At 33.8% G+C, this 13,033-nt stretch overlaps 1 protein-coding gene across 1 annotated transcript in view; it reads left to right on the top strand.

Moving 5' to 3' along the window:
* The window catches only part of LAMA2 (laminin subunit alpha 2), a 516,774-nt gene that overhangs the window by 439,479 nt on the left and 64,262 nt on the right, over window positions 1-13,033 (top strand). The window contains exons 42-45 of the mRNA XM_045524726.2: window positions 4,349-4,465; window positions 5,912-6,094; window positions 7,701-7,706; window positions 10,431-10,585. Of these exons, the coding sequence (XP_045380682.1) occupies window positions 4,349-4,465; window positions 5,912-6,094; window positions 7,701-7,706; window positions 10,431-10,585 (461 nt within the window). The remainder of the gene's footprint in view (window positions 1-4,348; window positions 4,466-5,911; window positions 6,095-7,700; window positions 7,707-10,430; window positions 10,586-13,033) is intronic.

The following is a 13,033-nucleotide window of genomic DNA, read 5'->3' as shown; positions in this document are numbered from 1 at the left end:
GCTCAATGCCAATGGTTATGCAACAAAGGGGAGTGATATTGTCAGACACGTTCACAGTCTGTCCTGGCTGCTCTGCTTCTTACCCTCGCTTTATGAGCTCTGCCTCTGCCAAACCCATGCCTAGACATTTGTCTTCTAACATGTGAGGACCAGATGAGAAAGGGAGAACCAAAGCTGGGGTATATCTGTGTAGCCTTTGAGGTTTGGCGGGTGTGATATCTAGAGAGAAGATGAGTGACTTGGCTACAGCTAATAAATAAGAAAACTGAAGAAATGAGGAGAGTAAAATGGACAAGATGGCACTATGGATTACAATTTGGGTGCCTTTCTTCTTCTCAAAAAATCACAAGTAATGAATTGGGTTGGATTTTTTTTTTTTTTACTACTAACAATTCTGTTTCTTTGGCCATGTTACAGTTCAGACTATACCACGTGGGTTCTTTCTCACATTTTGATTGTAGATACCTCTGCCTCGTATGTATTTTCATTTAAAGCCAGCCTTGGAGTGCTTATTTTTCTAGATTTTCATGGCTATCATTTTGTAAATTTTCCATTTAAAAATCTGCAGTTCTTTTCTGTACACAACTTCTATTCATCTGAAGAATCAGACTGACAAAGTCATAAAATGTTTAGAATTGGTTTGAAAAATTCCAAAAATTACTTCAGAAAAAACAATCAGAATGTAAGAAAGGATAAGTTAAAAAGAAATCAGAGTTAAATAGCTAAAACAAAGAAATCAGAACAGGCTCAGAATATTCACATCTTGACATTCTAGTACAAAAAGCAGAGGAACAAAATTACTGCTTTGGAACTTGAGGGATGGCAGTAACAATGTTCTTCAGATCAATCTTTCTTCTGAATAATTGGCCTGATTGTTCAGCCAGTATTTGCTGTCAGAATTCATAAAATAGTATAAACCAAGCAATGCCCTTTAAATTAATGGTTTTTTTCACTATACATGAATGCCTTGTTTGCCAGAACATTTTGAATGTTTCATTATTTTAAAAAATCAAATCCAATCAAGAAACTAAGAAATGAAATTTGTATTGTACCATTTCCTTAATTGATGAAGACTTCCAAGTTAATATCAAAAGAGCAGCCTTTAACTATTCTCAGGGAATTCATATAGCTATCACAGTCATAATCAGACTGTCTTTATTTCAGAAAATATTCTTTATAAAACCTATTCAAAGATTTTATTTTAGTACAGTGAAAAATAACAGCAGTATCAAAAGAAAGATGAATTGTGACTGACAGAGGAGAAAATCTAATCACTTGGAAAGTATGTTTTGAAGGACTAGAATTGAAAATAATAATGTCTTAGTGACTGAAATGGACATACTGATGTTTTAAAGCCAGGCTTTGCTGGAATATTTTATGCTTTGTTTTTCAGCAGGTCTTTAGCTTGGAACTTAAAAGCAGATGCCTCAAACAATATTCTGTGCTTCTATTACTGTAGTATAACAGTGGTGAAATTTGTCTGCCTATAAAACCCTGATATGAATTGGAGTGAATCATTAATTAATATGCTCAGTACTCTTTTTTATATCCAGAACACTGATGGTTCAGAATTCTCCACCTATCTTCCCTTCCCTTTGCTGTTCTTTCCAGATGAAGGCCAATAAAGGCAAGGATTGTTCTCCAAGCTGCCAGTGGCTTGTTCAGTTCTTCCAAGAAGCCAAATGCACTCCCTCTACAAGGGGTGGACACACAATGAAATCAAGGCTGTTCTGGCTCTGTTCTGCAAGATACAGTCTCTCCTGATCTACCCACTCTGGGTACCAGGAAAGTGATGAGAACAACAGTTTTGGTGTTGGCAGATAACAGTCTTCCCCAATTTAAGTCTCTTATTTTTTTAACTGTTTTAAATAAAAGAGCAGAAATATTTGCACAGGGAAAACAATTTAACCAGATCTAAAATGAAAGGTTTTAGTAAACTGCCCCTCACACCACGGTTAACTTCCTTACTTTTTCTGCTCCTAGTTTTTATCTGCTGTAAATACTGTCAAGGCTCTCTGGGACGTTCTTCCCCACCTACCCACCGCTGGACCCCATCCTGCCAAAAATTTTTTATATGTGTCAACATATGTATATGGTGGCCCTTGCATCTTTGCATGGAAAGGTCTTAGGGGTTTTTTTTTCCATATCTGCGCTTACTCATCTAATTCTTTTTAAAGACTGCATATATATCATTGTGTGCGTATGCCATATTGAGACAAACGATCCCCGATACTGAGCATTTTTGCTATTTCCCTTTTTTTGCTATTAAATATAAAGATCTAATGAATATTCTAGAAGATATATATTGATATACTTTTACAAGTATCTATAGGGTAAATTTCTGTCAGTGGACTTGCTGGGCCAGATACATGTCTACTTAAAATTCTAATAAATGTATTGAATTACTCTTTAAATAATGACATCAGTTTGCACTTGCACCAACACTCTTGCAAACACTTGGCATTATCAGACATTTGACTTTTCCCATTCTGATAGATGAGAAATGATATCTCACAGTTCCTTTGCTTTGTATTTTTTATGATGATATTGGGTGCTTTGTTTTATTGGGTGATTGATTGTTTTTATTTATTTTATTGTGAACTACCTATTCTTATATTTTGCTGATTGTCCTTAAAAATATGGAACACTTTGCACATTTGTCTGTGGTTTTACAAATGGGCATTGCTAATCCTCTCCAAATTATTCCAGTTTGATTGTATATATGTTGCTTATGTGAGGCTCATAAGGTTTTTTTTTTTTTACCATGACCAATTTTTTTTTTTAAGGCAACAAAGAAGAAAATGAGAGGGAGGAAGGAGAGAAGGGAAAAGGATGGGGAGCAGGTGGTGGGGAAGAGCCCTGCTATCTAATATGCTCCACTGACTCCTGGTTGTGACTACCAATCCTCCAGTAGAATGCATTAAAGAGCATAATATCTGGAATCAGACTGTGTGGATTTGAATGCCAAGTCTATCGTTTACTAATCATGTGACCTTAAGAAACTGATGTAAATTCTCTAAGGCTCAATTTCCTCATTTGTTAAATGGAGATGATAACCGCACATACGTCATAAAAGTTATCGTGAGGATTAGAACCCTAAACGTGGCACATACGCATACTCAGTGACTGCCGGTCATGCCTATCACTAAATGTTGGCCAGTCCAGATCAGGAGAGCATCCTTTCTTTCCTGATTCTTCCTCAATGCTCCTCCTTACTTGGGGACTCCACCTTTTATTCACATTTTGCATTTCTGAGGGGCTAATTTAAACAGTTAGTATGCATCTCCCAAAGGAACAACATCATGGCATAATAAACTATTTAAAATACCTTCAAGAAACTATCTGCTTTATCCAGTCAGAAGAGGTAAAAAGGTTTGCAGGAAGCATAGGGTTTTACAACATTCATTTTTTTTAATTCCACCATTCACTATTAAATGATGTAAGAAAAAGAAGGTAGATTCAGTCTTGATACATTTGTAGTTTGATACATATCTAAGCAAAATTTCTAAATTTGCATACTTATATCAGCAGATTGGATCTTTATTTTCTTTCCTCTAAAAGATTTCATGACTTTCACCCTTTATATTGTTACACTAAACTCTAAAATACTTAGTTACTATGATAATACAAACTAACCTGAAGTTTGGACAATATTAAAAATTGGTGGAAAGAAGTTGGAAAATTCACATTTGTAGTATTACATAATTTCTAATAAATGATTTATTCTAGTGTTAAAGAAAGCATGCTAAAGTAGCAGGGAAAAAAACCCTATATAAGGCCTACTTGAAGCAACTTATAAAGTATCATTTTCTCTATAAAAAAAAGTTTATTAGAAATGTGCTAGAAGCTATTTTTCCACTCCTTTGATTTTTATTTGTTTCAAATAAATATTAATAAGTGATGTTTACTAAAGTTGGGAGATTCTGCTTAACAATCATATCTATTTGAGATCTTTAAAAGCTAATCCAACGATCCATTTTGGTAATAAAATTTTTAAAATAAGTGGAATTAGTAGGAGTGGTGTCAAGAAAGCATCATTAAAAATGCAATAAAGACCAATCCTTTCAAAGTTTTTTCTCCATAGGAAGCGATCAGATTAAGTCAAGTAAAGATCAGATACCAAGAATAAAATGTAATTGTTGAACATGTTGAAATGTCAAATGGTCATATAAGCACATATTTTATATTCTTATCTGAAATATATTTATGGACAGATGCCAATAAACTAATTGAATCAATTTTCTTGCTTTTAATTAACTTTATACTAAACTAACCTAAAATTGTATATCCAGCTATAACCTCAGAGATGATTAAAATTGTGTCATCCTTTTTTGTTTTCTGTTCACAGAAAATGAGGACCGTCTGAATGGCTTGACAGCCAGATTAGAAAATGCCAATGTTAGAAACAGGGATCTCTTGAGAGCTCTGAATGACACTCTGGAAAAATTATCAGCCATTCCAAATGGTAAGCATTTAGGGCACTGCAAACTCTGCTAGTTGATAGGAACTTTTGAAGAATGTTCTAACTTCTACCATTTTTTCTAACATTATATTTGTACTGTTGTCAGGCTATTAGATACAGGCCTTTTTATGAATTCTTTGTGAGAATGAGAAACTAAATCATACTTTACACTGTGATGTTTCTCATCATTTGCTGCCTTAGCTGACATCCATAGGAATATGTTACAAAAAGGAAAATATAGCCATCTTATTATTATATTGTTTTTCCGTGTTTCAGCCCAGAAAATCTTATATTGCTGGGAAAGACTAAAATCATACAGACACTATTCTCTAAACTGTTGATTTACTACCACAAAATTGCAGTTTATTACAGTGCCTACAGTTATTGGTGAGAGCCAACTGCCCTTCAGCACATCTTTCTTGGCAAAGTTCAGTTCCTTAAACGTTTCAGCTTTCAAAAACGCGAAGAGTTGAACCATGTCTGCAATATCTTTCTACCTATTACAAGTACTTGGAGTTAATGTTTGGTATTAGTTCCTGAAAGCACTATTCTTTTAGGGACAATATTTTTGTATTTTTAATAGCATAATAAGGTTAAACAATAACAAGGGTTGCTAACATTTATTGAGTGCTTACTCAATATGTTTATGTTAAGTGTATGTAATCCTCATTCTAGTCCTGCAAGGTGAACAGCATTATTATCTCTACAGGGAACACACTTAGACATAGTATACCGAAGGCCATTGATAAAAGAGGAATACAGGAGATTCGAACCCCTCAATTTAATTTCAGAAGCTGTGATCTTAACCACTAATCTACGCATACTAGTAAGAATACATATATGTACTATATGTATTTTATACAAATTATGATCAAGGAAACAAATGCATATATTTATACAACACAGGAAATATTAAAATCTTAATAATTTTTACTTTTTTTAACATTAAAAAAACCTAAATTTTTAGTAAGGAAGTACATAGAAAATTTCCAATGCTGAAAACAAATATAAATATACAGACATATGGTCTAGTACCTGAAAAAGCCTCTCCATCCTAAAATTAAAATACATTCATTTTCCCCCACCCTAGAAATGCAAATTAAATCTTAAACCTACTTTTAATGAAGCTATATGATTAATTTCGATAAATTTCTCTTTTTAATAATGTTCAGCAGCAAATCACAATATACCCTTACACAGTGACCATTTAGAATAATCACTTTGCTATTTTAAGGGCTAATCAGGCATTCATAGCAAAGGTCCTGGAGAAAATTTAATTTAGCTAAAAATGTGCTTCATTTGCTATAACCGAATGAGACAGAGTTCAGCCTTTCTCTTTGAGCGTGTGTCCCTGAGGTCAGCCAGCCGCAGCCTCGTTTTGACAAGCATGGATTAAGCCACTAACTCTAGACCCTTTGTTTTGTTTCTCATATCGTCTTCTGCTGACAGACACGGCCACTAAACTGCAAACCGTTAAAGACAAAGCAAGACAAGCCAACAACACAGCTAAAGATGTACTAGCACAGATTAAAGATCTCCACCAGAACCTTGATGGCCTGAAGAAAAATTACAATCAGCTAGCAGACAGCGTAGCCAAAACAAATGCTGTGGTAAAAGATCCTTCAAAGAACAGTAAGATCTCCTTTTTCACTTTGATTATGTCATTTATTTCTTCACAATTTAAAGGGTCCTAGACTCATAACTGTTAGAGAAGGAAGAGACTCTCTTAGTGATGGAGTCTGCCTCTTCCTTTCATAGACTGAAAGGGCCCAGGAATTAAGTGCCTGCATCTCCAGAGCCAGAATCCAAGGCTCCCAGCTCCACCCAAGTGCTTACTTACTCAAATTTTGTCCAATTGAGAGGAAAGTAGGAATTCTCAAAGGCTGCATGATATTTAGTGTAGGGATGCCCACATGCTTTTTAATCCTTCAGTGTAATTGAAAATACAGTTATACTTGGGAAGTTATATCCTCAGAGTTGGTGAAATTGCATGGAACCTAGAGGTCAAGGAGCACTCTTATTAGCAGGCCTGTTAGAACAAGATATTAAAGTGGTATCAACTTGAAACACATTCACATTGGAAAATATTGATATTATTTAGATTCTAGTCAGTTAAAATTTTCAGGAAATTAAAGCATTTATCTAATTTATCAAGATTTCTTCACATCTTTTGTATATTACATTAAACTATATTGAGTTAATAAAGACTTACTGAAAAAAGGTGGGAGAACTGACTATAATGATGATTTAAATTATTAAGTGTAGTCGATAAACAGTATGATTTTTAATATTTTTCCATTCTTTAAAGTGATGAAGTGTTATCTTAGTATGTGATTTCACCAAAGAATATGCTAGATTCTTTGTATTTGTCACTCTCAAGAGACTAGCCCTCTTTCTATAATACCAATATATTTATTGGGAATCAAAACATTTGTAGAAAATAATGACAAAAACACTGTTATTGATATTATATGCTGTATAATCCAGATACTGTTTGGGGAGTGGAGCCTGATTTTTCAGCAATTTAGCCTCAAATGTAGCCCCATATCCAATGCTAATGATGCTGTGAAATACTAGATATGACTAGCCTAACTCCTTCATGAGCAAGTACAAACAATCTAACGTGCACCTCAGAGCTAGGGAGAAAGACTTCATTACTCATCATGTCTTCAAGGAAGAAAAAGAGGAGATACACAGTTTTTAAATTTTGTCTTCTGTAATCCTAGAGTTAGCTTAACCCTGTAGTTCAAAGGTTCCATCTGTATAACTGGTTCAGAAGCATGCCAATTCACAATATTTCCCCCCCAAAAAATGAATGAAAATAAGTTTTAAGGTAAATGTCTCTCTCTCTTTTACTTATTCTATAATTTAAGATATCATTCATTCATTTTCAGATTAATTCTCAACTGATAGTGGCCTTTGTATAATGAGATATTTCTCCCTACCTTCTGTGATTCTATCATCAATCAAAAGAAATAGTTAATATCTCTAAACATTAATTAAACTGGGTCTGTTTCTATCTTATTAAAATATTATAATAAATCTCCTTTTAATATGAACAATGGCCAGCTAAATGACTTGTTTTTGTAGACTTTTACTTGGTAATACTAGTCTGACTTATTGGTAATTAGTCTTGTGAAAAGTACCATTTTTTACAGTCACTACTGTATAATATCTATAGATATTTTCTCATGAATTTTCTATTTTTTGTTTTACTTCCATATGAAATTACCTGCAGAAATCAGTATGTATATGTTTATTTGCATTCCTTCTAGTAATTTTTATGCTTGATTGTCTATTGCAAAAAGCTTCAGCTTTGCATGTTACCATGTTTTGGTATTGCTGTAAATATTGGATAGCTATTCTTTCCAGCATCACAGTATTAATGCTAGATATATAGAAAGAATCTTGCCTTACAAAAAGTTAGTATATGAATGTATTTGATATAAATATTTCAATTGTGTTTGAAAAATTAGTGAAGTACCTATTTTACCCACATAGAAGTGGAAAATTGAATTCCTCTGCAGATTGAACTACATTATGATGTTTCTGATAACACAAATTCAGTCACTGAAATCCAAATGATTTCTTTGCAGCAGGATTAAGATAGGTTAAATCTACATTGTTATTGTTGCTTTTCCCCCCTGAAGCTTGCTTCTCCCATTTTTTCAAGTAATTATTCTCAAATTTAAGAGAATTATATTTGGAGAAGCACAAAATAAAGTTAATAAAATTAGATCTTAACAAATGAGCAAGCACTAAGATATAAAAATATTCTCTCTTAAACATCTTATAGTTAAATTCAATGTCAAAAATAAAACTGCAAAATAGAAAATAATAATAATAAAATCCAGCATATCAAAACCTGAGAAATATGACCAAGTGGAAATTGTGTGCAATGACATTACTAAAAAGCATTGAAATAAACAATTTAGGCAATCAATTCTGTAAGTCAGACAAACTAAAATTAACTAAAACAAAGAAGATGAAAAAAATTAATGAATTAGAAGACAGAAAATACTAGATGTGATAAATCCTAGTGATGGATTCTTAGGACTATACAGACAAAAATTTTTAGATGCTTCACAGGGTTAATCAAGGAAAACAAAGCAGAAATGGACAAAGTTCTGAAGGAGCTTTAACTAGATAAGGGAGGAAATTTCACACGTAAGAGAGGGCTTGGCAAAACTGTAGGCTAATAAATTTTAAAGCCTAAAAAGAGAGATAATTTTGTAGTAAAACATTAAGTTATCAAAATCTATCTTCAGAAGTGATTTTAAAATTTGCACAAACAATTATGGAAGAAAGTGAAGTTTTCAAAAACTACTGCACAAGAAAGCATCAGGCTCAATATCACAGGTGATTTATTTTTAAAACCTTCGAGAAGATTGTTTCCATATGACTTCAACTGTTCCAGAAGATAGAGGGAAAAACAAAACAAAACAGGGATGGGAGGACTTCCAGGTTCCATTTGGAAACATTTGATAAAAACAGCTGGGAGCTTTAGATGAAAAGGACCCGTTACTTGTCTAAGTAGTCTCAGCTTAACCCTTTTTTCTCTTCCTCATGAATCGAAATCTAAATCACTTTTTCTCAGTCGCAGAATAATTTGTAGAATATCAGAGTAATATTGGGGAATTAAAGGAAGTGGAAAAGTGGACCAATGGTCTACTTAAAGTGTACGAAATGAAGGGTAATTGTGTTTGTACAATTATGTAACAAGAGCTTTGACCCCGGTAACCCTCATTTCAGGTTAGCAACTCTATCGAAGTTAATAATAGACCTGTGTTCTTTTTAAACATTACTGACAATGTAACTCATACTTATGAGCATGAGTTCAAAATACTTATTTTAAAACCTAGTTTTAAAATAACTTCCTTTTGAGCACATTTGATTCATCCTTAAGGATTAACTCTCAGATCATTCATAGTCCATCGAGGCCTGTAGCCTTGGACCTTAAGCAATTTTTCTTTTTCATCAAGGTCACAATGACAGAAAACAGAACAAATTGTGCTCAATCAGATAATAAATGGCATGGTTTGGATAAGACTGCCAGCATCCTAGAGACAGAATAATTGATTTTCCATGTGCTATTTGTCCTCCTATGAAAAGTACATGCTGAAAATCTCTGAATCAGTGATAACATTCAATTATTTTAAGGTTAAACCCCTATTAAAATCATCAATATTCAACCTTTTAAAAATTTTAGCTACAAAAAAATGACAGTTTAGTATGGTTCAACCTAATATAGAGAGCAGGAGAATCAACTATTCTTCAAAATGAAAATGAGCTACAGCATTAAAGTTTTAATTAAAATATAACAGGCCTTTAGCCTAAGGGCTGTTCACCATTGAAATGTTTTCCAGAAGACATTTTGATAGCTTTTCTCTTTAAGATGTGCAAAGAAAGTGAGAAAAAGAAAGAAAACCAAAAAAAAAAAAAAAAAAAAAAAAAGAGAGAGAGAGAGAGAGAAAGAAAACCAATTTTGTGTGAGAATCTTGATTTAAATATATATCTGGCTTGGACAGACTAGGTAAGATTTTAAAGATGCTTCCAAGTCTTTGATTCTATGACTACAGTTCTATTCTCTAAAGATTAGCTTTTTGGTGAAGCTAGAAATTAAGCATTGAATTAAGTTTATCGTATTTGTGATCTTCAATGCTAACTTTCACCTTAATCATAAAGCCAGAGTGTTGGCCATCTTTCTCTAACCTCTCTTCTTCTGACCTGCTTGAGTCCCAACTAAAATATTTCCATCTGCCATCACAAACTGCTTCAACTCTCTTGGCCTCACTTCTGTCACGTGGATAAATGAAATCCCATCAATTATTTAGTTAAGCTTTTCTCTGTGTGTGCGTGTGTCTGTGTGCATACATGTGCATGTGTGTCTGTGTCTCTGTGTGTGTGTCCCTGTGTGTGTTTGTGTGTGCACATGTATGTGTGGTATGCACTAATCTTGTTCCATCAGTTGCCGATGCAGATGCCACTGTGAAAAGTCTAGAACAAGAAGCTGATCGACTAATAGATAAACTCAAACCCATCAAGGAACTTGAGGACACCCTGAAGAAAAACATCTCTGAGATAAAAGAACTGATAAACCAAGCCCGGAAACAAGCCAATTCTGTAAGCTCTTTGGATTTTCAGTATCAGTAAATGATTGTGATTTTTGGTAATATTCCCAGAAGGAATACCTTTCCCCAGTGTATCCTATTGAATGATGTCTGGTTTTTTTCCTTTAATTTGAAGTTATTTGGGGAGGGGGAAGGTTAGAATTTTTCCTGTAAATTTTAAAAGTAATTTCTTGAGATAAGTAATCACCAATTATTGTTTTAGAAATGAAAGTTCTATTACTGTTTGAATAGAGCTAATACAAATCTTAAGAACAGAAACCTTGTTTTTGTATACTCAAAAGGCATGGATGACAGTGCCTTGCTCTTGATGAAAGCAAAAAAGACCAACCAGTGGGATTCTAGAAGCAATGAATGAGCAAGGTTATATGGATAGTAGCAAAGAGGAACCATTAGTTTCTGCATATTCTTTTGTCTGAGTATGAGCAACCAAAAATTATTTTGGTTACAAACAATTTCTACAATTTTTTGGAGTAAGAATAGGAAACACTTCACTTGTCTCAAAATGTTCTCTTTATTAACCCAGTTAAAAAACTATTAGTATAGAGGCAGAACTTTCTAGAAGGCAGCATCTTAATGAACCAAGACAGATTAGTGTAAATGCCAATATGAAACATTAGCCTAGTGAAGTCATCTTATGATTATTTTAGAAATAGAAGGGGAAAAAAAAAAACAATCTTCATGTCTTCAGGTTTAAACTCAAATCTTTGTAGATATCCAAGCCTTCTATCTCAAAAATCCTATTTACTTATTTATTCATTCATTCATTTAATTGAAGTGTAGGTGATTTATAATATTATATTAGTTTCAGGTATACCACATTGTGATTCAGTGTTTTATAGATTATGCTCCATTTAAAAGTTTTTACAAAAGAATGGCTATATTTTCCTGTGCTGCATTATATATCCTTGTGGCTTATTTGTTTTGTACATACCCTTACCATGCCCCTCCTCCTTCTCTCTCCCCACTGGTAACCACGGGTTTGTTTTCTATATCTGTGAGTCTGTTTCCTTTTTGTTGTACATTCATTTGTTTTAATTTTTAGATTCTACATATAAATGATAACATAGAATATTTGTCTTTCTCTGTCTGACTTATTTCACTAAACATAATATTCTCTGGGCCCATCCATGTTGCTGCAAATGGCAGAATTTCATTCTTTTTAGTGGTTGAATAATATTCCATTTAATATATATACCACAGCTTCTCTATACTTAGCTTGCTTCCATATCTTGGCTATTGTAAATAGTACTGCTATGGGCACTGGGGTACAAGTATATTTTTTAATTAATGTTTTTATTTTCTTTGGCTAAATACAACCCAGGAGTAGAATTGCTAGATTACATAGTACTTCTAAAAAAAAATCCATTTTTAAACAATGTAAAACTAAAATGACCAGAAATAATTTTTCTTAATCCATCAACTTATTTTTTAATAAGCAGCCAAGAATATTATACCTGAGTGATAGTGTATCCTTTTTCCTCCTTCTATATAACTGATACTTCTAAACAAGGTCAAGATAATAAGTTCAAAGTGGACCTTGAAGAGGAATTCATGACTGAAGAAAAACCTAGAAATGACAAAAAGATTAGTGAAGACGAAGTACAAAATCTCAGAGTAAAAGAAGCAGACAGGGTGGAAAAGACGTACATTGAGCTACAATATGAAAACCTCGCAGGCAGTATGATGACAGGTGATCATTGAATACATAAAGCACAAGGTGAAAGGAAATCAGATGTTACTCCGAGGTTTGTGTTTTTATTTGAGATTTAGCCAGCACAGAAAAAGCATCGCCTACGTGTAAGGCTACTTGCTGCGAGGCATGCAGAGATGAATGAGGTAGTCCTTCCACTCACAAAGTTTGTAATGTCTTAGGAGAAATAAGACAAGTACACAAATAACTCTAACATAATGCTGTATATGGTGCTACATCACATGAGCTACTATGTTCTGAAAGGAAAGATCACCTCTAGTGGGGCCAGAAGATTTCCTGAAGGGAAAGACTTGAGGCAGGGCCTGAAGTTGGATGAAGTTGGACAGTCCTGGACGTGGGAGGAGAGGGTGAGGGTGGAGAACATGCCGAGGAGAGGGAACTAACTTGAGCCAAGGCAGAGAGAAAAGGCAGTTCAGGGTCATTTCATGACAGAAGAGTCTAGTTTTACTATTGGTAAAGTGAACATTAAACCAGACATGTCAATGGAGGCTAGGTCTTTTCAGGCCTTAAACAGGTGAGTTAAACAGTTTCTTTCAGCTGCAATTATACCTAAGATAAACCTCACCAGTGAGGAGAAGCTGAAAGTTCCAAAATTCAAAGTGTAATATAATCAGAGTACTGCTTTTTGAATATGAATCTGGAAGTAGTTTGTGGGAAAAATCAGAGAAACTAGAAAGAAGGAAGCAAATTTAACGAGACCCAACTGTAGCCGTGGCAGTGGTGAGAAAA

This window comes from Camelus bactrianus, chromosome 8 (genome assembly GCF_048773025.1).
Source record: "Camelus bactrianus isolate YW-2024 breed Bactrian camel chromosome 8, ASM4877302v1, whole genome shotgun sequence".
NCBI lineage: Eukaryota > Metazoa > Chordata > Mammalia > Artiodactyla > Camelidae > Camelus > Camelus bactrianus.
The sequence above is the reverse complement of the archived record's forward strand: the minus strand, read 5'-3'. Positions and strand labels throughout refer to the sequence as shown.